Source organism: Pyrus communis, chromosome 11 (assembly GCF_041283825.1).
Source record: "Pyrus communis isolate YQ-2024b chromosome 11, ASM4128382v1, whole genome shotgun sequence".
In the NCBI taxonomy this organism is placed as follows: Eukaryota; Viridiplantae; Streptophyta; class Magnoliopsida; order Rosales; family Rosaceae; genus Pyrus; species Pyrus communis.
In genome coordinates this window covers 8,850,598-8,875,330 of record NC_142575.1, presented here as the reverse complement: position 1 = coordinate 8,875,330, position 24,733 = coordinate 8,850,598, and the positions used below count along the sequence as shown (strand labels likewise).

At 37.2% G+C, this 24,733-nt stretch overlaps 3 protein-coding genes and 2 pseudogenes across 3 annotated transcripts; 4 read left to right on the top strand and 1 right to left on the bottom strand.

Moving 5' to 3' along the window:
* Positions 1-90: 90 nt before the first annotated feature.
* On the bottom strand, positions 91-2,718 carry LOC137742505 (NEDD8-specific protease 1). Its single transcript, XM_068482387.2, has 2 exons — positions 2,586-2,718; positions 91-1,208 (listed from the first exon to the last, which is right to left on the bottom strand). The coding sequence occupies exon 2, from the start codon at positions 1,182-1,184 to the stop codon at positions 510-512; it is 675 nt and encodes a 224-aa protein (XP_068338488.2). The 5' UTR covers positions 1,185-1,208; positions 2,586-2,718; the 3' UTR covers positions 91-509.
* Positions 2,719-6,139: 3,421 nt separating this feature from the next.
* On the top strand, positions 6,140-16,106 carry LOC137742242 (V-type proton ATPase subunit a1). Its single transcript, XM_068482060.2, has 18 exons — positions 6,140-6,561; positions 7,984-8,028; positions 8,850-8,972; positions 9,119-9,226; positions 9,588-9,701; positions 9,795-9,968; positions 10,120-10,257; positions 10,528-10,635; positions 10,774-10,881; positions 10,992-11,140; positions 11,953-12,106; positions 12,824-12,984; positions 13,738-13,944; positions 14,052-14,235; positions 14,328-14,411; positions 14,684-14,877; positions 14,966-15,025; positions 15,441-16,106. Exons 1-18 carry the CDS (start codon positions 6,418-6,420, stop codon positions 15,643-15,645), a joined length of 2,460 nt encoding a protein of 819 aa, XP_068338161.2. The 5' UTR covers positions 6,140-6,417; the 3' UTR covers positions 15,646-16,106.
* An 892-nt stretch (positions 16,107-16,998) lies between these two features.
* On the top strand, positions 16,999-18,132 carry LOC148692852 (uncharacterized; annotated as a pseudogene).
* LOC148692851 (uncharacterized) lies at positions 18,056-20,336 on the top strand (annotated as a pseudogene).
* Positions 20,337-21,889: 1,553 nt separating this feature from the next.
* LOC137743084 (uncharacterized) lies at positions 21,890-23,204 on the top strand. Its single transcript, XM_068482998.2, has 2 exons — positions 21,890-22,593; positions 22,979-23,204. The coding sequence occupies exons 1-2, from the start codon at positions 21,890-21,892 to the stop codon at positions 23,202-23,204; spliced, it is 930 nt and encodes a 309-aa protein (XP_068339099.1).
* Positions 23,205-24,733: the final 1,529 nt, after the last annotated feature.

Here is a 24,733-nt window from a genome sequence, read left to right as displayed (position 1 = left end):
TAGCGTTTGTTCAAAAAAGGGAAAAAAATTATCTATTAAACTAAGTAACTTATTGCCTTAATAAAGACTAGATCAGAAAACAGAACACAATTTAGTAACTTAATTTATTATTTCCCTATTAAATAATAAACTGTTCTTATTGAACCCATTTCATATGATGGGAGTTGCTGGGGTAAACTTTGTCTTTACCAAACATCCCACAGCATAAAGAACTCGATGATCACCAGGACCAGTACAAAGCAGAGGAGGGATGTTGGGGTTCAATTTCACAACCAATAGCCGGAAGAAGTGGACATGTTCGAAGATTTCCACAAACATCCCACAGCGAAAAAAGAGAAGGAAGATTTCTACAAACATCTTGTAGCAAGCAGAATGATCTATGGTTCTATATATGTCAAGAACCTGAGACAGTGAAAGCTAAACTTTGTTTTTACCTAAAACAAAATGGTAAACTTTGTTTGTGGATAAGATTACGCTCTCCCCTTCGACTCTCACTTTGTAGGCAAACTTCACTTCACGAGCATGAGACCTCTGATCAGCTCCAGGATCTCGTTTCGCATTGCAGCAACAACAGATGGAGTGACCTGCTCGCGCACATCATGGAACCACAAATTCCGTTCACCTGTGTCTTTATTTCCGTACCAGCTGCATATAACCCTTGCAATAGCCAACACATACAAGCCACAATCATAACCATTTACTTGTTGCGGTGAATCACTACACTCTTGATAACTGGGCTTGGTTGCTGAACTGGAGACACTCATGAAGTCAACAACTGCATCATACAGTTTTTTAGCGTGCCTTCTATTCATCCCTCCATTGCTATCATGATGAACAAAGACGTTAGAATCTCTCTCAAATGCAAGTAGGCTCCAGTGAGACCCACCTCCAGCTTCACTCACATCCTCATTGTCATTGACTGGAAAGATTACCAGTTTTTTATCCGGCAAATTAAGAGGTACCAGGAACTCGTGGAGGCCTTGACCAACTGCATTCATCATCCAGAATGCAATTGAAGGTGGAATGAGTAATATCTCCTCAGAGCATGATGACAGATAACTGAAATAAAACTCGATGAGTCGATCATTGAGAAAATACGGGCCACTGAGGACAACCAAGTCTGATCGTCTGAGTACAACATCATTGTAGCTGAGAATCTTTTCATCAGGATTGGGTTTTCCCATTTGGTTGATATCGATTGTGTATTCCTGGTCAACCAATCACCAGAAACCAAATTCGGCGATACATAGAAAGCAACGATTCAGTACTTAAGAAACATAGTATCAAATAACGAAAGCAATCCTCAGAAATAGACCTTTTAAGTAATAATAATGGGATAGTAAGACCACGAACACCCTGTGCCAAGTCTAATGTGACATCCCACATCACCCAGGGAAGTGATCCTTAAATGTATATTCTCATCCTTACCTAGCACGAGGCCTTTTGGGAGCTCACTGGCTTCGGATTCCGTAGGAACTCCGAAGTTAAGTGAGAAGGGGGCTTGAGCAATCCCATGATGGGTGACCCACTGGGAAGTTGCTCGTGAGTTCCCAAAAACAAAACCGTGAGGGCGTGGTCGGGGCCCAAAGCGGACAATATCGTGCTACGGTGGTGGAGCGGGCCTGGGATGTGGTGGACCCTGGGCCGGGATGTGACATCTAACCTCATAAAAACTGTCCTTGGCAACAAAATACTAAATCTTGAAACACTAAAACTTAATCAAAACAAGGACATACTCACAAACACTTATATTTTCCCAAATTCAACTTCCTGCACAAACTGCATTCAACCCACAACCAAAAGCTCCTATGCACCAATCCATTATTCTTTGCATATGAATGGTAGCAAACATACCAACAGATCCTTTGTTACTAAAAAGAACATCTATGGATTTCCTCAGTGACAAACGAAGGCACAACATTCCCAAATAGTAGCCTGCCCTAAATTGGATTAGGCCAATTTCTTTGTTACCAAGTAAACAAACACCATCGCCTTTCCCGGATTTTGCTACTAATTTCGGGCATCAGATGCTCCTTTTATACTGCTATTCTCTATTCACAAAAAACAACTCAGCAGAAAAGAAACAATGAAACCCAGGATACGCAATTCGTAAGTCAACTCATATGAACAAAATCAAATTCCAGTATTAACATACAGTTCTTTCGATTCTCAGGATCCGAAAAAAAGGTTGAAAACTAGGAGCATAACATAGCCTAAACCCTAATTACTTGTCTATAGCATTTCACCAAGTAAAATCAACAAAAAGCCCACAACCCCATGAGACCAACTTCACCCAAAACAAATCCCATTGACTCACGGTCGTCACTAAAACCCTTTTTACTACAAACCCAAACCTAACCTAGAGAAATTACCCACATCACAAACAGCTTGGGGTAAACAAATTATCAATCAATTTCAAGCAAAACCAAAAGCACAATCCAATTTTCATATTTTCTTCAATTTCTCGAATTCTTTAAACATTTTTTGAGATCATAAGTGTAACAATTCAGGGATTGGTGGTGCCACCATTGATGCGAGCGAAGAAGTCGAAAAGAACGAGATGAGGAGAGAAGGGAGAAACTTACAGAGTGATTTGAAGAGACAAACGGTCGTGATTGAGAAGAAGAAGCTCTCGCGCGCTCGAATCTTTGTACAGACACAAGGAAAGCGACTCCGATCGATCTGGTAGACGAGCTAGGCAGTGCCACGCCGAGGCCTGCGTATTTGAAAAAATAAGCAATTTTATAGTCACTATTTAATTTTATGATAATTATAACCAAAATTTAATATAAAAGTACTAATATACCCCTACCATCACCTGCCTTTTTTTTGTTTAGTTTGTGTTGAAGTAGAGAGAGTACTGGAATTTACCCGATTAATTTTTCACGTCTTATTGTGTTATGCGGTCCGGTCCGGTCTGAGTCGGTTGTAGGTCCACATTTTTATCGCACACAATGGAACGGTTTGGTTCGTTTTAATGGTAATTTTTGGAGTAAATTATATTTTCATACTTCAGGTTTGGGGTCTGTTTCAATTCATTACAACATCTTTAAAACATTTCACTTTCATACATTAACTACTATTTTATTTCAAAATAATATATTCGTTACATTTTCCATCACTGATTCGTTAAATGCTGATGTGGCTACCAAATGTTTGCCATGTGGCAAATAAAATAATTTTTTTCAAACCTGAATTTTCTCAAAATAATAATAATAATAATTGAAACCCACAATCGCTTCCCCCCAACACCCACATCTGCAAGAACAAGAAGAAGAAAAAGAAGAGGGGGGAAGAAAGAAAGAAAAAAACCCCAAAATCCCACCCAAGCCACCCCTCCCAAAAATCCCCCATCACCCACCCCATAAATCCCACCCGAGATTAGGTGGATCTACCACAAAACCAGTCCAAAAATCATCTCAAACTCAAAGTATTTTAAAAACTCACCAACACTGAAAATCACTAGATCACAGAGGAGGGTCGTGGGGGAGGGGGACGGGAGAAGGGTCGCGGGGCAGGGTTGGGGGGGGGGACGGGATGAGGGTTGCGGGGAGGGAAGAGAGCTGGGTCGAGGTGGGGGGGGGACGGGAGGGAAGGGTTTTGGGCTTGGGTTCTTCTTCTTCTTCCTCCTCTTCTTGCACATGTGGGTCGCTTGAGGGGGGGTGGAATAGTTTCAATTTTTTCTTTCTTTCTTTCTTCCTCCCTCTTCTTCTTGTTCTTGTTCTTGCAGATTGTCTTCTTCTTCTTGCATATGTGGGTATTTGGGTCGCTCTCTTGTAGATTGGGGTTTCATTTTTCTGTTTTTTTTTTTTTTTGTAAAAATTCATGTTTTTTTTTTTTTTTTTGGTAATTTAAATTTTTTTTTTTTGCCACGTGGTAGACATTTGACAACCGCGTGGCATATATGTGGTAGCCACGTCAGCATTTAACAGATCAATGGATGGAAAATGTAACGGATGTATTATTTTGAAATAAAATAGTACTTAAGGTATGAAAGTGAAATATTTTGAAGATGTTGTAAGAAATTGAAATAGACCCCAAACATGAGGTATGAAAGTGTAATTTACCCTAATGTTTGAGTTAATGATTTTCAAATTCCAAAGTATGTAGCCAAGAAAAGGATGGTGAGAGGTTAATACAAATGCTTAATTAGATAAATAGTTCACGCAGTGATAGGGTAGTCGAAAGATAGTTTATGTGGTAAAAAAATTAGGATTTAAGTTCCTGTGGTGAAACGTGTTAGGATTTAAGCCAACATTGAAAAATTTGTCAACTCTCCATTAATTGGTAGTACGCTTACATGTGAGGCAACTTGTAGCCTGACATGTGCGACTCACGTGCTAACAATTAACAAAAAGCTCCATTTTAGTCTCATATGCGTGGCTCACCAAGGGTGGAACCATGAAGGTATAATGGTTCCGGGGCTACCTGAAATTTTGTTTCACGAAGAAAAACTATAGTTATCCCTCTAATTTCCAAAATTTTTTATGCAGATTAGGGCCCAACCAGAGGGGAGAGAAGAAGTAGGTGAGAGAGTTGGTTCTCTTAGAGTTTAAACTTTTTCACATGGTGCTAGTGGTTTTTGACAAGCTTGAATTATGCTTCTAAGTTCTATCCATATGTGATTTTCATGTTCTCGTTAGCTCTTTCTATTAGGTTCTTTCCTTCGCCAATTAACACGACTCCCAACTAGTCGGAACGTACTGAGGAAATGGGGTAGAATTGAAAAATCAACACCATTGTAACCGAGCAAACAAATATTAGAACCGGACAAATAATATAGAAAGAGCACAATTGTGAGAGAGATTGAGAGAAAAGAGGGATCAATGATGGATTTCGATGATGGATGACGCAAGGACCAGACAATAGCTGAGAGTTGGATGAGCGAGTGTGTTGCTATGTCGTTGCAGAGATAGCGTTATAGGTGGTGTTGCATCTTTTTTTATTTTTTATTTTTTATTTTTTACATTTGTGGGAGGACCCTGAAATTCTGGCTTCACCAATGTGGTTCACATGCTAATAATTAATGGAGAGTTGCCAGAATTTTCAATTTTGGGCTTAAATCCTAACAAAGTTCATCACATTGACTTAAATTCTATTTTTTTTTTATCACATAAGCACTTCTAGTGTATTTCTAGGAATAACTTGCATTTTACTCATGATTGATTTTAGAAATGTTTTCATTCAAAACGTTTTCAGTCATTGAAAAACATTATTCAAATGAGCCCTAAGTCGAGTTAGTAGCATTGAAGGTTGTCAACTGCAAGGCCTTGAAGTATGAATAAACTTTAAAATTTAGTACACTTTTAATGCTAATGCTTGATTTCTACTAGCCATTATGAAAGTATGGTATGGCAGACTAGGACCGCAGTTTAGCCACCGTGGCTCCCACCGCCAACCTTAAAGCTCTTTATTTTAAATTGTATTTATTACATAAATAATATAACCAAACTTTTCTACATTATTTTTTAAGGGCGAAGTGTCGATTTAATATCTGAATTATCAGTTCAATGAAAATTAGGTAACTGAATTAATTTTTGGTAAAATAAGTCCTCAAACTCATAAAAAATTGCTAATTTCATTTCTACTACTATATTCAAAGATCTTTTATACAATTTTTATCAACTCAAGTCAATTAACATACTTTGTAGTGTAATATCGTCATTTTCTCGTCTCTAACCCCTTAACATTCATATAGATTGTGAATCTAATGTCTAATTTATCCTTTAAAGTTAACTCCATACACTATTTCTTTATGAAAAATTACCAATTTACCCTTCAATGTGCACAAGTAACGTGACTTAAATTGACAGAAAACTGAATATAATAGCTTCGAATATAATATTAGGGATGTAATTGGCAGATTTTTATAATTCAAGAACTGATTTTTCTGAAAAAATAGTTTAAGGATCTAATTTTCATTCAGGTGATAATTCAGAGACTAAATTATCAGTATACCATTTTCTTTTAATTTACACTAAAGGTAAACGGTTTAACTAAAAAATTTAAAAAAAACTAATAAAAATGATTTAAAAATTTTGAATTTTAATGATAGTAATAAAATAAAAAAAATACAAAAATTAAAATTTTAATGTAAAAATATGATTCTTTACTAAAACAAATCTTTCCTTAAATGTCCAACCATATTTTCAAGTCCACGTCGGGGCATTGGAAAGTGATGCGAATTCTCCGATTCTAATGGCAGTTGCCAAGAAAAAAAGCGAAAACCCGCAAATGAAAGCCTCCGAATAACGCACTCCAAAACGCACTCTCTCAGATCACAACCAGAAGAGAGAGAGAGAGAGAGATTGAGGAGAGAGAGAGGGAAGGGGAATTTCAGATCCAAACGAAGAGTTTCAGATCCAGAGGCAAAAGGAAACGAAAAGCAGAGGACTTTTCTGTTTGGTTGCCGAGAAAATGGAGAAGTTCATCGACAACTTACCAGCCATGGATCTGATGCGCTCCGAGAAGATGACCTTCGTCCAACTCATCATCCCCGTCGAGTCTGCCCACCGCGCCATTTCTTACCTCGGCGAACTCGGCCTCCTCCAATTCCGAGACGTAAGTTTTCGGAAACTCAGATCCGACTCGCTCTTTCGTGAATTCGGTTTGATTGGCGTTGTTCAGTGACCGGAAGTTGGGATTTCATTGTTTGCATTAGGATTGATGATAATTTTTGCATCAGCTTGTTCAAATGTGTGTTTTAAGTAGTTGAGTGGATAGCGGGAGTTAGTGATTGATGAACTTAATTTTAGAATTTATGATTTATTTAGTGGAATTCATCTTAAAGTTTTATTTTTTCGGGGGGGAGAGATTGCGGATTTAGGTTGATCTAAATTGGAACTTACTCACATTGTATTTGATCTCTTTTCGTTTACCTTTTTTGTTTGGCTGGAAATTCTTTAGATCTCTGTGTGTTGCATAAATTCTCACTGAGGAGGGGTTTCCATGGGGGCCACCTCCTGCATTCCAAGTGGTAATTTTCCGGTCGATTGAGAAATGTTTAGTATTATGTTCTAAGTTGTAGATTAAGAGACCCTGTCCCTAAAGATAGGAGATTTGATGCCTTACCATCATTGTGCATGACAACCGCATGTTTTTCTTAATTGGAGTAATTCTCTAGTAAGTATAAGTTCTCGTACTTGTCAATATTGAGTTCGTATACCAGCTTACTCTACTGACGGTTAAATAATATAGAACTTCGTCTCATTTGAGGGGTTATAATTTAGCTTTGTATTCCATTTGAGTTGACTATGTCCTTTATGCTTATATCCTATTCTGATTTAGATCAGGTTAGCTAACTTCATGTGATTGACAAAAGAAATAAAGTACTTTTGGGTATGAAGGATTGGAACCTTTGCAGCTTTGGCTGAATTGCTTTGGGTTTTTTAGATAGCACCCTCCGTTGGTATAGACTAGTTGGGCTTTGTTTATAATGTGGGATTTCACATATTCCAGTTGCCAAGTTTTACCGATTTTTGGAATTGATTTGTTATGACAAGCCTAGTTTTTCCAAAGGTTTTTTTTGCTGTCATGTAGATGGTTTCCTGCACATCCACATGTATTTGTGGAACTAATTTAAATTATAATATTTTTCCATGTTTTTCTATATTGATCACATAATTAGAGTTACTTGGATTACTATATATTGTGCAAATTAATTTTGTGGATAGTTTTGAACAAGTAGCTATACTCGTTATAGTTCCAAAGGTTACAGGAAAATTGAGGATGAACATGGTTAGTGGTTATTATTTAGAAGTTTGTTATGCTCATAGTTGTAACTAATAAGTGGTTTGATAGTTTGTTATGTTGTTACCTTTAGAGATCTACTGGGCTTTCTGTAGCACCTAACTATTCTAAGACTTCAAATTGCACATTGTCAAAATCTATCTTAGTCATTCCAGGGAACCAATTCTCCTTTTTTCTAATTTTAGTATCTGCTGATTGTCATATTTCTTTTCCTCTCTTTTTTCGTTTCTGCAGTTAAATGCTGATAAAAGTCCTTTCCAACGAACATTTGTTAATCAGGTATATACTCGGATTTGATTAGAACTACAATTGCATTGCAATCTGAATATTTAGGACTGCAGCATCTATCTTTCTTGAGTAATGGTGGAAGATTTTGCCAATTTAATATTTCCATGTTTAAATCATTAAATTTCTGATGTTTTAGAGCCTTTGTGCTTTCTGTTTTTAGTGTGCAATGTGCATATTCTTAAATCCTGGAAAAGAAAACCTATGGTCCCCTCAACTTTTTGCTCTGTTCCAATCTGTTGTCTAAGAAAAGGATTAGTTCATTTGCCCTGTTTTATGAATTTGTTGCAAAGTGGGCTTTTGTGCAACTTCGTCCAAAATTCTTTAAAAAATGTGGAAGTATAATGCAAGGGATCTAACAGAATCTTGGACGGGGTTGGACGGAAGATCACGTTGCAGAGAATTCATAATATGCAGGGTAATTGACTCAATCTCTTTTTAGGGGATAAAGCGGGATAGTTTCCAAAGTTGAAGGGGCATAAGTGAAATTCTTACCATATCATTGTAAGTTTACCTTCATTATCCATCGTTAAGACTGGATTGTGCGTGCCCCCTTTGGTTATTTACCAGAAGTTAGAAAGGTATGGGTGTTACACTAGGAATATTTTTCTATGGTAGTCCTTTTCTCTGCCTAAAATCTGTGCAAATTGCCCCTGTATAGTTGACCTCTATATATTCTCAAAGTGATGAAATTTGGAAGTTGGAATTGAATTTCAGAGAAGCTGGTGATCATAGTTTTACTATTATAATTCTATAGTTGATAGTGATGGATTATCATTAATTTTTGTCCTATATCCTTTTGAGGACTTCTGCAGGTAAAGCGATGTGCAGAAATGTCAAGAAAGCTGCGGTTTTTCAGAGATCAAATTAGTAAAGCTGGTCTACTTTCATCTGTACATCCTGTTTTACAACCAGATATTGACTTAGAGGAATTAGAGGTCTGGTTCTACCTCAGTGCTCTTGCATTTATTGTTAATCTTAAAGTTAAAGTCCGAAACGACACTGACCAATTGAGCCCTTGGTTAGGGAGCATTTGATTATGTAAAACTGATAGTTTGAATTACGTTGCTTGAATCATTTCCAGATACAATTAGCCGAGCATGAGCATGAGCTTATTGAGATGAATTCTAATAGTGATAGACTTCAACATTCATACAATGAACTACTTGAGTTCAAGATGGTATTGCAAAAGGTAACTGGCTTTATCTTCTATCTTCAGTATTCGTGATATATTGCTGGCTTCCCTTTCTTTTAGTATATTTCATTAGTGTCTCTTGTACGTGTTGCATTGATTGAGGCTTGGCCTACGATCGGGTTTTCTCCAACCCCATTTCGTTCATGAATCTCCTATATATTGAATTTATCATTTTTAGAAAAGAATAAATTATAAAACGTTACTCCCTAATTCTAGGTTCAATGCGTTTTTCTGTGCCTTCCTGTATGTTGAAGTCACCAATTTTAAAAACGAATCAAATTACAACACCTTACTCTCTAATTCTAATTTCATATACATTTTTTCGGCTCCTTATATATCTTTATGTGGACAATTTCAGGCAAGTGGCTTTCTTGTTTCAAGTAATAGCCATGCGGTTTCGGAGGAGAGAGAACTAGATGAGAATATTTACTCAAATGATAACTATGGTGATGAAGTTTCATTACTTGAGCAGGTACTTGTTGATTATGCCTTACTAGCTTTGATGTGCTTTTGGTGCAAAACCTTTTACTATGGTTTCATTTATAATTGATTTTGTATTTTACAGGATATCAGACCTGGCCCATCAGATCAATCTGGTTTGAGATTTGTTAGTGGAATTATTTGTAAATCCAAAGCTCTCAGGTTTGAGAGGATGTTGTTTCGTGCTACAAGGGGCAACATGCTTTTCAACCATGCCCCAGCAGATGAACAGATCATGGATCCTTTATCTACTGAAATGGTTTTTTTTTTTTTTTTTTTTTTTTTTTTTGCCTCTATAAAAGGATCTATTTTTATTTATACGTATCTTTTGTTTGCTTTCTCTTAGTTTTTATTATTTGTACAATGATAATGTCTATGAACTTCTTTAGTAATTCCTCAAAGTTGTGCAGGTTGAGAAAACAGTGTTTGTAGTGTTCTTCTCCGGGATGCAGGCAAAAACAAAGATTTTGAAAATTTGTGAGGCCTTTGGTGCGAATTGCTATCCTGTTCCTGAAGATATAACTAAGCAGAGGCAAATAACTAGAGAAGTATGTATTTTGTTAAGAATGTGGGAAATTCTTTTATTTTTAATTTGGAGACAAGTTTCAAGCTGTAAGAGGGAATCTATTTCTTTTGAACATGTTTACAAAACTTTATTATGTTTCACTGTTCTTTTGCATCTGATGTGTGCTTGATGCATCTTTAGCAACGACTCCCTTTATTATTTTTTGGGGTGTTATAGCCTATACTTGCAGGCCGTGCTAATTGTAACAAAAGCTCTATTCTGTTTTGCTGAAAGTTCAGGTTTTGGGTTGCAGGTTTCATCACGTCTTGCTGAATTGGAAACAACCTTGGATGCAGGGATTCGTCACAGAAATAAGGCCCTTACATCTGTAGGGTTTCACCTAGCAAAATGGATCAACATGGTAAGAAATTTCTGAAGCTTGTCTCTGGTTAACTGTTATTTCTGACAAAAAATATTGTGCTAATGTATAACTAACGACTGCACTAGTGATTTAGTTTTATCCTGACAACTTTGTCATGTTTTCTACCCTCTCTCCCAGGTAAGAAGGGAGAAAGCTGTATATGATACCTTGAACATGCTAAACTTTGATGTTACAAAAAAATGTCTCGTTGGAGAGGGCTGGTGTCCTATATTTGCAAAACCTAAGGTAGCTTGTGTTGCTTTCTGCATCAATTTTTTTGTTATGAAGTGGGTATAATATATCAAGTCCTATATTTGCAAAAATTGAGGTAACCTGTATGTTTTATGGTTCAACAGATTCAGGAGGCACTGCAACGTGCTACATTTGATAGCAGTTCGCAAGTGGGAGTAATATTTCATGTGATGGATACAGTAGATTCACCTCCTACATATTTCAGAACCAACCGCTTTACAAGTGCATTTCAGGAAATTGTTGATGCATACGGGTTAGTTAAAATATGCCGCTTAGACACTTTCTTCTGTTTTTTGAAAGAACATTGTCTTTAAATTGATGCTTCATTTTCTTTGTAAACGATGGGTATTCAGGATTAAGAATTACATTCTGTTTGTACATGGTTCACAACTGGTAGGTGTTTATGGTTGACACATTTGGAAGGAAGCCAATGCGCTGGTACAAGTGATTTAGTACACAGCATGGCTATTTTCAGTTGACAGTTAAACTAAGAATAGAAATTACCTGCTGTCCAACCTATTAAAGGGTGGAGCTTAGATAGTTAGGGTTTTGTTTAGGTATGGAATGGGAGGGACGGGAAGGTGGTGATTTGCTGCAAGTTATTACTTAACTTTTATTTTACATCTAAACAATCAAGTTGTTCTTTGCTCTCATGTATGATGGGAGAACTGAATTTATTAACTTGGTTTGAAAAAATAGCTAAATTCTAGAAGGTGGCGCTTTAAGAACTCATATTAAATCTTTATAATTGATAGAGATCCTAAAAAGTTGTGAGTTGTCCAAGTTATCTATCAGTTGTGGTTAAAAAAACATAGATATAAGTGAGGGGATCCATTGTAAATATGATCAGGCAACATTTCCCCTGTTTAGTAGCAGTTATGTTAGCATTTTTCATGACCTTGTGAAAATTGTAAGTGAATCAATTTTAAAAAATCAGCCCAATTGTTGTTTTCTGCTATCACTTCTTGTAAAAAAAAAAAAAAAACCAATAGTTGTTTAGATGATGAGCAATACTGGAATTATGGTTTAGCAATAGAACTGATCTATGTCTAATGAATTTGGCAGTGTTGCAAGATATCAAGAAGCCAATCCTGCAGTTTACACTTGTATTACATTTCCATTTCTTTTTGCGGTGATGTTTGGGGACTGGGGTCATGGAATATGCTTATTGCTCGGAGCATTAGTTCTTATAGCTCGTGAAAGTAAACTCAGTGCTCAGGTGCGTCCTTACTACCAGAAGATTGTAATGAATCATATTGATATGGTTATAAATAAATGTTCTTCTAGATGCTTCCAATCATGTACCATTTTCCAGTTCATGACTAGCAGCTGTTACCAAAAGTACATCTTTTGCACTCTCCAGAACCTGTCGAAAGATGTGTTGTAATCCTAGTCACTCTTACTTTTACCCTGAGCTTTTTCACGGCTGCTACTGTTTCTGTGTCAACACAATTCAGCAACATATCATATAACAGAGCCTGCATTTATTGGGGTCCAAGACAACACTGCAGCCATGGTTTAGTTAGCAACTTAGCACCAATATGATATCTTTACCTAGATTTACATATCCCATGTCTTGGACCATTCTTATAGTGGTACCGATGATAGTGTTAATTAATAAAAGCGGTAACAGCAGTAGAAGTAATAATTTTTTTCATATGGGAGCAAGTAGGATAAGCTTTCATTTCTTATCAGGTGAATTGCTGAAACAATTCCTAGTCCTAATAGCTATTGTTTGAGAGGAATGACCCTAAAAGGACAAGGACTTGATGATAATGCAGTGATCTTTGAACACATGACCTGATGGTTCAATTTCGTCTGAACAAAAATATTCTAGTGTCTCAAATGCAAGCGCAAAACATGCATTTAACATGTAAAATAGGAGATTGTATTTCCTAAGTTTATTAACAATAAATTTCGTATTACTTCCTACCAGAAACTTGGGAGCTTTATGGAGATGCTATTTGGTGGGCGATATGTACTACTCTTGATGTCCCTATTTTCAATCTACTGTGGGTTGATTTACAATGAGTTCTTTTCTGTTCCTTTTCACATATTTGGCGGGTCTGCTTACAAATGTAGAGATGCTGCTTGCAGGTAGTCTTTCTATATTAAGTCTTCTACTCTACAATTGCCTTTATGTGTTGTATCTTGTATTAAAGTCACCTTCAGCTGGGTTGTTTAGAACGAGTTTATTTTTCACAGTGTACCACTAATATATTGTTTTAGAGAATTGAGGTTTCTAGAATCCACGTGCTTATACCCCCACTGCCTGTCTGCTCTTGCACTGCTTGTTTTGGCTTAATTACAGATCAATGCTTATAGAATTTTCAATATTTTCCAAATAATCTAAAAATATAAAGATATTAACAAAATTTATTAATTTAAGTTATGTTTCACCATGGTTTTGGATGGATTGGGGGTTTCATTGCCTCCTCTAGGGGTCATTTCCAGGGGGAAAAGGGTCACCCCTTGTTTGATTTATGGGGGTTTTCTCCATCTTGATTGATGGAGTTTGGTTGTGTGTTCTTTTGGAGTATTTGTCTGGTCCATAGTGCACTATTGTTGTGTTCTACAGAATGTCCAACTCGTCAAAGTGCGTCACTGTGGCACCTCCTTTCTCCCCTTCTACAACCCTGCATTTCTGTTAAAATCTGTTACTGACTTTTGATCTACTTAATTATTAACTGTTCTTTGTTGGGCATTTCTGGCGCTCTGTTTGTTTGACATATTCTCTGTCACTTTTATTTGTGACTTGAAAACTATCCCCTATTTTATGATTAATTAATATAAAGACCTTCCTCTGAAGAAAACTGACTACGTATCATAAATTTATCTTCTTTTGAGCAGTGAGGCGTACACTATTGGCTTAATCAAGTACAGAGATCCATACCCATTTGGTGTGGATCCCAGTTGGCGTGGAAGTCGTTCTGAACTCCCGTTTCTGAATTCTCTCAAAATGAAAATGTCAATTTTGTTGGGTGTTGTGCAAATGAACTTAGGAATTCTACTAAGTTACTTCAATGCAAGGTTTTTCAGCAGCTCGCTTGATATAAGGTGCGTCTCTGCTCTTCAAATGTGTTTTTTTTTTTGTCAGTTTGCCGTTTGTGTTACTTTGAAATGAAGTGCACAGAAGTTTGACTTATTCTGCATCTTGTCGTTAGGTACCAGTTTGTGCCACAGATGATCTTTCTTAACAGTCTTTTTGGATATCTTTCACTTCTTGTTGTCATCAAGTGGTGCACAGGATCTCAGGCAGACCTCTATCATGTAATGATTTACATGTTTTTAAGTCCGACTGATGATCTTGGTGAAAATCAGTTGTTCTGGGGCCAAAGACCACTTCAGGCATGCATTCTGCTCCTCTTTTCCTTTACTTTGTATATGCAACTTCTTATGTGGTATTTTATGTTATGGTTAACAAATCTCTGGTTTTGCAGATCATTTTGTTGCTTTTGGCTTTAATTGCAGTTCCATGGATGCTCTTTCCAAAACCTTTCATATTGAGGAAGCTTCATACAGAGGTACTGTGGAGTAACTTGCTTAGGCATCTGTCCTTGAGTTCTAAGATGGCAATGGAATGGAATAAAATTTACTAGTAATTCTCTTTGACGTTTGTGCATTAGTAAATATTTTTAAAATTTGATTACGTAGTGATTAGTATTCTCAACTGTTTATGGGGACTCAATTTACTTATGAGAGGTATACTTGTCTTCGACTCACATAAGTATTTGAGGCGAGACTTAAGGAGCTTGAGATGATGTGATACTTATGTTTTTCTTCTGTTCGTTTTCAGAGGTTTCAAGGTCGTGCGTATGGGATGCTTGGCACCTCAGAGATGGATCTTGAGGTGGAACCTGATTCTGCGAGGCAACATCATGAAGAATTTAATTTCAGTGAGGTATTTGTACACCAGATGATACACTCCATAGAGTTTGTTCTTGGCGCTGTTTCAAATACGGCATCATATCTACGACTATGGGCTTTGAGGTATACCTATATTTATTTTTCTTCTTTTTCCGTGGTTTCTTTCATCTATGGGGTCGCTTTCATTTGATATCTGTTACCCCTATTACAGCTTGGCGCACTCAGAATTGTCAACCGTTTTCTATGAGAAAGTTCTCCTCCTTGCCTGGGGGTGAGTTCCAACCCTTTCATTCTTATCATTGCATGCATGTGCATATGAATGCTAGTTCTTCTCCTCAAACTTTTTCCTGCTCTTGGACACACGAAACCTAACCCGGATTGTAGTCTAGATCTACTTACGATATTTTCAAGGACATTATGGAGCTCCCCCACCCCAAAATCCTCTCCCCGGACCTTAACTACATACTTGCCCTAATCTTACTATTGTATTTTCCTCAGTTTCTTAGCAAGCTTGTAATTTGTCTCACCGTCTTAGAGGCTTGCTAAAGATCATTTATTTCATCTGGCATAGTAAATATCTTTAATTCTAAATTGGCTTGCCATTCCCCAATGGGACAGAGACTATATTGCATTTGATGCTGCACATATTGGTCAAATTTTAATGTACTTCTGAAAATTTATAACAGGTATGATAGCTTCATTATCCGGTTAATTGGGTTATCAGTTTTCGCCTTTGCAACTGCGTTCATACTACTCATGATGGAGACGCTAAGTGCTTTTCTCCATGCGCTGCGTCTTCATTGGGTGGAGTATCAAAATAAATTCTACCACGGAGATGGCTACAAGTTCAAACCTTTTTCCTTCGCCTCCATAACCGAGGATGAGGATTAGTCCACTTGTATACCAGTTTTCTTGTTCTTTGGAAGGAATGGTATATAGCGCAAAGAAATGCAGAGTTCTATCTCCAGCCTGAAATGGAATTTGAGAGAGCGAGCCATATTTCAGGCGGCATAGAGGGGGAAGATGCTCGATTTTGACCTGGAACTGTAAAGTCGTGGCTCATATTCTTTGGTGTAATATTGGTATAAAAGGGTTCCAGATACGAGTCATGGTTAGTTCCCTTCATAGTTGTGTGTACTTCGATTTGTATTCCGTTTATTACGAGGAGGGAAATTAGATTCACAGTTTGTAAAGAGGAGCTGGGGAATCGTCATACCGTGTATCTTTTCCGGTACTTTAGTTTATTTAGCTTACACACGTGCACGGTAAGTGCGGATTTTGCTGGGAATTGGTCCTGGATTTTTTACAATTGTGACATTTACAAGTTTATGAAAATCAGAGATTCAAGGGAATTGGTTTTGTAACAGAACTTCAGTTAATTTAACTTGCCTGTCGTGTTCGTTAATGGGCCACGCTTGTGTAAATCCGTTAAGAAAATGGGTCATGTCATTGTCAACACGGTGTGAATAAGAAAAATGACCCGATTAAATCATTGATCTAACAAAAATGCTACTTTTACTGTCTCTCAATACCAGTATTTGTACTTTCTTTCTAATAAAAATAAGGTCGTACGAATAGAATAGTTGGTAAATGTAGCACTACGAATGATCCACACTTCCATCGCACTTATGCCCACGTTAATCGTCATAGACTCGAAGTTGACCGCGAGGACTCTTTCGTCATTTCCTCTCAGCAGTCACGTGCTCGCACGGTCTACTTGTCCCCGTCCTCCCCATCCATCATTTTGCCGCTCGTCGATCCTTTGAAAAATTGAAGATCCACAAACGAACGAACATTTTGCAGACTCCATTACTCTACTCTGCACACCCATTCGATTCGAACACTTCACCCAACCGTAGCAACTGCCTCCGATCATTCGATCTTTCTAAAAATCCAGAGAGAGAGAGAGGGATGGAGTCTGACGTACTCCTCATCGAAATCGCATGAGAAGACGACTCGCGGCTTCAATTGCCTCCAGACGACGCCGTTTCAAGCAGCAGCACAACAAAACCTCCAAAGATGATGCCTTTTTCTTCTGCTCGCCTCTCCCAACCCCTTAGATCCAAGCCACTCCGTTCGGGTTTTCTCTTATACTTCCGTTGAATCCATGCTTCGTCTCTTGTACTTTGTTTTGGCTGTCTACGGTTTTTTTCCCCTTTCAAAATAAATAATGTGGATTCAATTTGACCTCTGATTTGCTCGGTAATGCGAAATTCACCTGCTTATTGATCGATAGTAACAGATATGCAGAAGGCAGGTCTAAAGGTTAAGTCTAGCTCAAATAGTTGTGACATGACAGACAGTCAGCGGAAGTTGGATAGAATTCCTGTTCATGAAGACCAAATATCTATGGGACAAGAAGAACCATATATTACTAAAAAGGTTGTTCACATGGAAGAGGTAGAATTTCAGAGGAATGTGGATAAACTTCTTTCACAGAGGGGATCCTGTGAACTATTGGATAAGGATGATAATAGCATGAACGTTGCTTTTGTACTCGCCCCAAGAAGATGCAAGTTCTGTCAACACTACTTTACTATCATGTGTTGATCAGTGTAGCGGTAATCGTGTCAATAAACTGCATGGGGAACAAGTTGATCTGTCTAAACCTTTGACCTGTGAAGGAGATCAAATGGTATGGGAAAACAGTGGTCGTTTCACCAAGGAATGTCAAACTTCTCAAGAGATCCAGAGCTACGGTTGTTTGAAGGTTGCAGACGTCAGTTCGAAGTCCAAAATTCTAGTGCAACTGACTCTAATGATTTGTGTGACTCTAGATTTGATGACCGATCAAATAATGATGGTAGTACATTTGACAAAATGAGTGAGAATCCACATGAGGAAGATGCACAAATCCCGACTTTAAGTGGAAGATTAACAGATGAAATGGATGAGGCTGACCTGAGGACTTCTGCTCCAGATAATTATCAGTTGGTGATAATTGATTGTGGAAAAGAAAAGCCTGGACCGCTAGACCTTCCAAATACCTGCTATACCGGAGAACAGGTTTTCGAGGAATGTAGATTGCGCTTAGATGATTGTGTATTGGATGGATTCAGTACTATACCTGAAGAATCCCAGCAGAAAATTACTCTTCGGTGTGTTGAATTAAAAGAAACAGAGGGAACTGGTGTCAGCAGATGTGAATCAGAAGTTTCTAAAACCCTTTCTTTAATGCCACCTGCTATGTCAGAATACGGGTCCAATGAGGCAGACATAGTGAAGTCCAAGGACAATTTTGCTTCAGTGTCGGAAGACAAAGCAATGGTTGAGAGTTACAACCTTGACTCAAGGAATGACTCTCAGTTAAATTGCCAAGATTGTCGTTAGGAGTTGGACAGTGTGGATGAAGTTCAAACCATACGTGCAGTGACGGCTTACAAAATGGATGCCAGTTTCTTGGAAACTGGAGATTTCACGTCGCAGCAAAACTTGAATCTGCTAGTTGAAGATACTTCAGGAGAGCCGATTAATTTGATGGGTGATAAAATCAATTTCAGTGGAGAGGAAATTAGTGTGATGAGTGCAAGTTGCTTAAATGCAGAAGATAGAGTCTTGAATCAGAGTCCAGAGGTTCATGTGAGTTCATTTGCAGGTAGAGAATCTTTTGAAGAGTGCCTTACAGATAATATTGGGAATTGTGTAGATATGAGCTCAAAGGTGAGCGATTTAGGTGGAAGCGGGCCACAAAGTCCCCATGGTAAGTATAAAAGCTTGGATGAAGAAAATAAACAAGTTGATAAAGGTAGTGACATGATTAAGGAACGAGCTCTGGGAGATCTGTGAGAACATACCTCAGTCTCAAACTACGCATGCTCAGCAGTTGTTAATAACGTATATGAAGAACTAGCTGGATGTCCTGAGCTTCATCGTCCAAATTTTGATGTCATACGAGGGTCCCAGGATATTAACCCCGGGTCTTGTTTGAATGGTACCTTGCTTTCAAACAACACTTCCTGTAAGGATTTTGTGGAAACTGTTCACGAGGTTGTTTTTGACGACTATAATGCTCATGGAAGCGAATCAAAGAGTTCCAAAGTAGGACCAGCAATGCATGATTGCACACCAGATTTGGTGGAAAAGGCTGACTACTTACAAATGGAAGTTGCAGAGGATTTTAGTCTTGACTATAAGCCAAGCAACCAAGCTGCTTATCTGGAGTCTGTTTCATCTGCAAAAACAACCACTGGAGGAACTTCAGTGTCAACTTTGGCATTAAATGCCTGGGGAGGAGAATTATGCTCATCTGTCATTTCTGATCGGACATCATCCAGTGCAAGTATTCTGCAGGATAATGATGTTATTTCATCGAGAAGCAATTTAGCTGAGGAACCCGAAATTGATATCAATAGCCATACTCTTTAACAGTGAACTACAACATGAATTTGAATTTTCCTTGCCCCCCCTCCCCCGCAGAAGATAAGGAGGCAACTAACAAGCTGTATGTTCCAAAAAGGCCTAGATCAGTTTAACCTACTTACATTTGTGTCTGTGTTGCCCTTGTGTCCTTTAAGCCATTTGGTGCACATCTTTTGTGGATTGAAAATTCCATCCGAAATTCAGTTATCCCGTCTCTTTTTGCAGTAAGAAGCCGGGGACAGGAGTGATGGGAAGCCAGAGGGCCTTGTAATAAAGCCTCCATCAGATGCTCTTCCATTCTCCGATGAATGGTTAGCTGCACTGGAAGCAGCCGGAGAGGTAATACTTTTACTACTAGTCTTTCATCTGCACACTATAACTTATAACACGCGAACAGCTTTGTTATCCTGGGACTACAACTACTTAGTTCTTTCTTTATTTGTTTTGGATCCTTCAAGTGTACGTAACTGTTGCTCTCTTACTTTTTCGAAATCAATGAACTGCAACTTAGTTCTACAATTCATGAATATTCCCTCTTCATTTGTTTGCATCTTTACATAATGTACATAAATGTATTATGTCCTGCTTTTTGAAAGGGAAAGATCAAACTTAAACATAACTCAACATCTCTACACCGTGCGATTATATGAAAATGATCATTTGTCTTAAACGAAAGTACAAATTGTTAAAAAATAAAGGGAGAGAGTTATTCTTGTCCGCTCATGTATTTTTTTTTCTTGTTACTTTTTCTTCAAACCAGTGTCATTACACGCCACTAACCAAATTTAGAAGAGGAAACCAAACCTTAGCAAGTAGTTTTGAAAGTTGGATTGATCCAATGCCTATCGGTATTGGATGCCTCTATTTCATTTTGACTGAACACGTCGATTATTTTCTAGTTCTCAGTTTTGATACAAGACACATTTTGTAGCCTTTAGCATGATAATAGTAATATTATACCAAGTGTTTCTGCACGAAATTTTGACAAAGAAAAGTGGTGCAGTACAAAATTCACCCCCCAACAAATCTCAACCTCAACGGGGTCCATGGTCTCCGACTCTCCGGTATGATTTTGCTTCCTAGACGATCCTCTATTCATTGTTTACAGATAGAGAGAGAAACACCCTCGTACTCTTTGCAACTTTTTCTTGATTGAATTTTATTCGTAGAATTACAAATGTTCCAATGAACTGACGTGCTTACACTGTATGAACTTCAGGTGAAGCGAAGGGTTAATCATGTAATTGGACCGTTCGATTGTACAAAACATACCAACAATGGCCTCCCTACTTCTCAATAACCTTGGAGAGTAAGAGGAGTGCATCCACCTAATCATTCCATGCCACACTAACTAAACACACCATTCTTTTTCTTCGATCCTCTCCTTTCGTTGTAGTCACTAGCTAACTATCTGTACAGACATTTTCCACATTATCTTGTTCTGAAAACATTCAAAGTCTGGATATTTTTTCATTTCTTACATTATACGACTATGGTTTGCCTGCATTTTATTGATACAATGTTAGCTGAACACAATCATTTTACTCGTATATACATATTTATAAAGAATTTAACCCCAAAAAGTGTCATTGCAAATTAGATTTAAAGATAACAGTAAAGAATGAAGCAGATTTTAAGCACTTAGTTAAAAGTCGAGTTCACCCGGAATCACAAGATTACAATGATCATAGAATCACCAATATCTTGTTTTCATGTATGAAGAAACTCTTAAATCATATTGGGACAAGGAGTACGATCGTAACCGCATAACCTAATCAGCACCAGGACACCAGGACTCCCATTGTCGTTAATTCCACACAACTCGAATGCATCTTCATTCTTCTTTATAACAAGGTATTTGTAAAGAACAAAATACAAACTTAATTTTTTGTTTTGAATGTATTATTATGTTGGGGGAGTTTTTTTTTTCGGTCAAGAGATTGAGAGGGAGTTCAAAACTATTACAATAATTTAGCGGATGGGAGAGTTTTGAACACGGAACGAATGGGTGGAAACCAACACCCTATCCACTAAGATATTGGACCACATGCGAAGATACAAACTTAATTGAATAAGTAAACCTATCAAATAAGTAAACCAAATTCCATAAGGACAATGGAACCTAAATAAAAAGAAAACACAAGCTAATTGAATTAGTCAACCAAATTCCTTAAGAACAAGGAAACATAAATCTTAATAAAATAACATAGAACAAAATAGTTAAGTAAATTAAATCCTTTCCTTTTTAATTTTCCAACATCCAGCCACGTACCGGCTAAACTGACACAATTAACGACTATTCTGTCGATTACGTACAGTGTTTCATGAAAAAATCTACAACAAAAATAAAATAAGATGAAAGGGAGAAAGGGAAGGCAGGCACGGAAGGATTATGATTAAAATCTTGATATTGTTTGGGAACCAAAATTGGGTTAACAATTTGGGGATTGTAACAGTATCCAAAAGACGGGGGAATACAAAAACCAAAATAAAAAGGAATGTGAATTACCTGTCGATATTTGGATAATAAGGGTATTGAAAAGCTAATACAGTAGTAAAAGTATAAACCCTTTTACGTGGGAGATTTTTATTGGGTAACAGATTAGAGTTTCCCTTTTCGGCAACTAATTAGAATTGTTATATAACAAGGTGTGTGGAGAGGGAAAACCTTGCTTATCACTGAAATATCAAGGAGAAAACCTTGCTTATCACTGAAACCCTAACCTGCAGCCCTTTCAAAAGCAAACGCTCCAAGAGCACTGGCACTTGCATCATCATGGACATATCATCTTACAGAGCCTTTGAAGAGCTAAAGCTATTCCATTCCATCGATCGCACAATCTACGTTCGACTGCTGGGTTTACGTTTTGATCCTAACCAATCTAAGCTTGTCCTAGCATTTTGGTATTTTCTGGACACAGAAACTCACTACAAGTTTATGGCGGGCACGTTAGATTTACATGACCAGGACTTGTATGCTTTAGCGTGTGAGTCGATTATCTGCTTACAGTATCTGTATTCAAATTACGCTCCTCCGGGGTCAGAGGAAATTGATAGCAAGTTCCGAACACTGTGTCTTCTTCTTCTTACAAAAAATATTCCACTCGAGTTTGTGTTTGAGAACAAGGAAAAGGCCCGGGAAGAGATGAAGAAAGTTATGGACAATGTCTTCGATAGAGCTTTATGGGATATAATTATAGTCCCACCATATCCATATTTGGGTCATATACCCAGTGGTTTCCTGCAAACCAATTTGTTGAATGGTCCAATATTACAACAATGGTTTCAGCATAATTATTCACTTAATCAGCAGGGTCATAATATTGTTGAGGCTCAACCTTTATTGCCACCCCAAGAAGCAGACGATGATGTGCCAGATCAGTATCAACCGAGTGTTGACAACAATGACAGAACTTTATTCTTGACATTCTCAAAGGGCCATCCTGTTTCAAAGGAAGAACTCAAAAGCTATTTAAACTGGTAGTTTTCTCTAGTCTCTCTCTCTCTCTTTCTCTCTCTCTCTCTCTCTCTCTCTCTCTCTCTTAATTATTGCAACTTATATTGAATGGTTACACGTCTTATTGCACTGAGGTGCTTTGTGATAAAACCCAATACTTATCAGGCTGTGCAGGTAGTTAATTGAGACAATATTAGTGTGATTACTAGCGGATTGTTGATCTAATTTGGAAAATAAACAATTTGTATCATCTTAACTGACCTTATCTTGTCGAGTATCAAATTTAAAGATGGCACAACATACAATCAATTTTATATGACTAGGTATATATAGCTTTAATATTGGTTTATTATTATCAGCTTCAACAATATCTAGATTAACTTTTTTTAACTCGTCATGTATATGAAGGAAATTTGGAGATTGTATAGAGTCAATCTTTATGAAGAAGCCTGTTCATCCAAGTGAACAATCACTGTTTGCTCAAGTTGTTGCTAAGTCTGCGTCAGATGCTACCAGAATTCTTGATAAACCGGACCACGAGGGCAAAGTAAAATTCTCCGTTAATGGAAAAGATGTTAAAGCGAGGCGATCTAAGCCAAGGACAGAACTAGTCACAAGACTGGAAGGGTTCTAGCAGCCAACCCTAACAAAACAACCGAGAACGGCCATAGACAAGATAAAGTGGCTGCACTCAAGATTTTTGTCCAGCACAAAGAACAACTTTTTGAGAGAAAAAATAACTTTTTTGTTTTAGTCTGTTGTATATACTAGATGAAGTTTTTGGTTTAGGCAAACAAAGGCAGGTTCGTTGTATGTCTTATTTTTGTTTTTCTTTTTGGCAACTAGTGTATAATATCATATTTATATGTTATGTCATGTCATCTTTTTTAAATATAACCTTATATTTACATTAAACGGTAAGAGAATTAATTAATACAAAACAAATTTTACACGTTTGATGGAGGAGTCTTCAAGTTAATTTTAGGGTTTTTCGTTCCCTCTGTTTCTCTACGTTTATGAATTTTTATTTTTGTTCATTATTAAAAAAAAAAAAATTATTTGATTATTTCTGCTAATGATTCTAACCAATATATATATATATATATATATAATTTTTTTTTTTTTTTTTGTTTTTGTTTCTGGGGAGGGGGAATTTACTCCTCAACTAAACAAACGACTAGCACTCTATATATAGGGAAGTGGAACTTACTTGACCACGCCGTGCCTATGATGGAGTGACTTATGCATCATGAAAAAAATCAAGGGTGGTGTGGGACTTGGTGGCCCAGATTTCAAATGACACAGTTACTCTATAAATTCTACTGCAATCATCTCAAACACATACACTTGAAGATAAAAAGGTGTTTTGTAGACACCCCCCTATGGCAAGCGAAGATGATCTATATCTTCTTGGCATCAAAATTACTTGTTAGAGAATTGTAGGACCTGAATTTTCCTTTCTAACATTGGGGCGTGTTTGGGAGCTTTGGTTGCTTAGGATTTTTGTTTAGGTAGGAAATTTAAAATTAAAATATACCTTGTTTATTCTTTAATGAATGGGCATGCCACGTCATCTACCCATATAAAGTAGTTTATGATTGGGTCTAAATGAGATGGTGTCCTCATCGTTATTCATGTTAGACTTTTTAGCTAAAATGATTCATGAGATTTGTATAACTCATCACTTTGGTTCTTAAAATTTGAAATCAATAGAAGTGGTCCCTGAGTTTGTTCATCATCAATCATTTTGGTCATTCCATGGAAAATTATATTAAATAAGAAAGAAAATGATAAAAATATCCTCAATTTAATAAACAATGGGCCAAATGATTTGACAAAAATTGAGGGTATTTTTGTTATTTGAGCCTTATTTAATGGAAATTTTTCATGGAATGACTAAAATGATTGATGGTGGACGAACTTAGGGACTACTTCTATTGATTTCAAATCTCAGGGTCCAAAGTGGGGAGTTATGCAAATTTCAGAGACCATTTTGGCTAAAAAAAAACATTCATTTTAATGTATTCTGGATGAGTTAAGATTTGGTCCTTGACTAGAAATTCGTGAATATTGATCTCTAAATTTTCGTCCATTATTTAACCAAAAAAAAAAAAAAAAAAAAAAATCCTAGTTTAATTGTATGTAAGACATTTTTTTAGTCAA

Bases quoted from the DNA above. Each gene is read 5' to 3' on its own strand.
- LOC137742505 (XM_068482387.2), bottom strand. From the start codon at position 1,184: ATGGGAAAACCCAATCCTGATGAAAAGATTCTCAGCTACAATGATGTT.
- LOC137743084 (XM_068482998.2), top strand. From the start codon at position 21,890: ATGGACATATCATCTTACAGAGCCTTTGAAGAGCTAAAGCTATTCCAT. The intron at 22,594-22,978 runs GTAGTTTTCTCT...ATGTATATGAAG, and splicing joins CTCAAAAGCTATTTAAACTG to GAAATTTGGAGATTGTATAG.
- LOC137742242 (XM_068482060.2), top strand. From the start codon at position 6,418: ATGGAGAAGTTCATCGACAACTTACCAGCCATGGATCTGATGCGCTCC. The intron at 8,029-8,849 runs GTATATACTCGG...GGACTTCTGCAG, and splicing joins AACGAACATTTGTTAATCAG to GTAAAGCGATGTGCAGAAAT. The intron at 10,636-10,773 runs GTAAGAAATTTC...CCTCTCTCCCAG, and splicing joins TAGCAAAATGGATCAACATG to GTAAGAAGGGAGAAAGCTGT.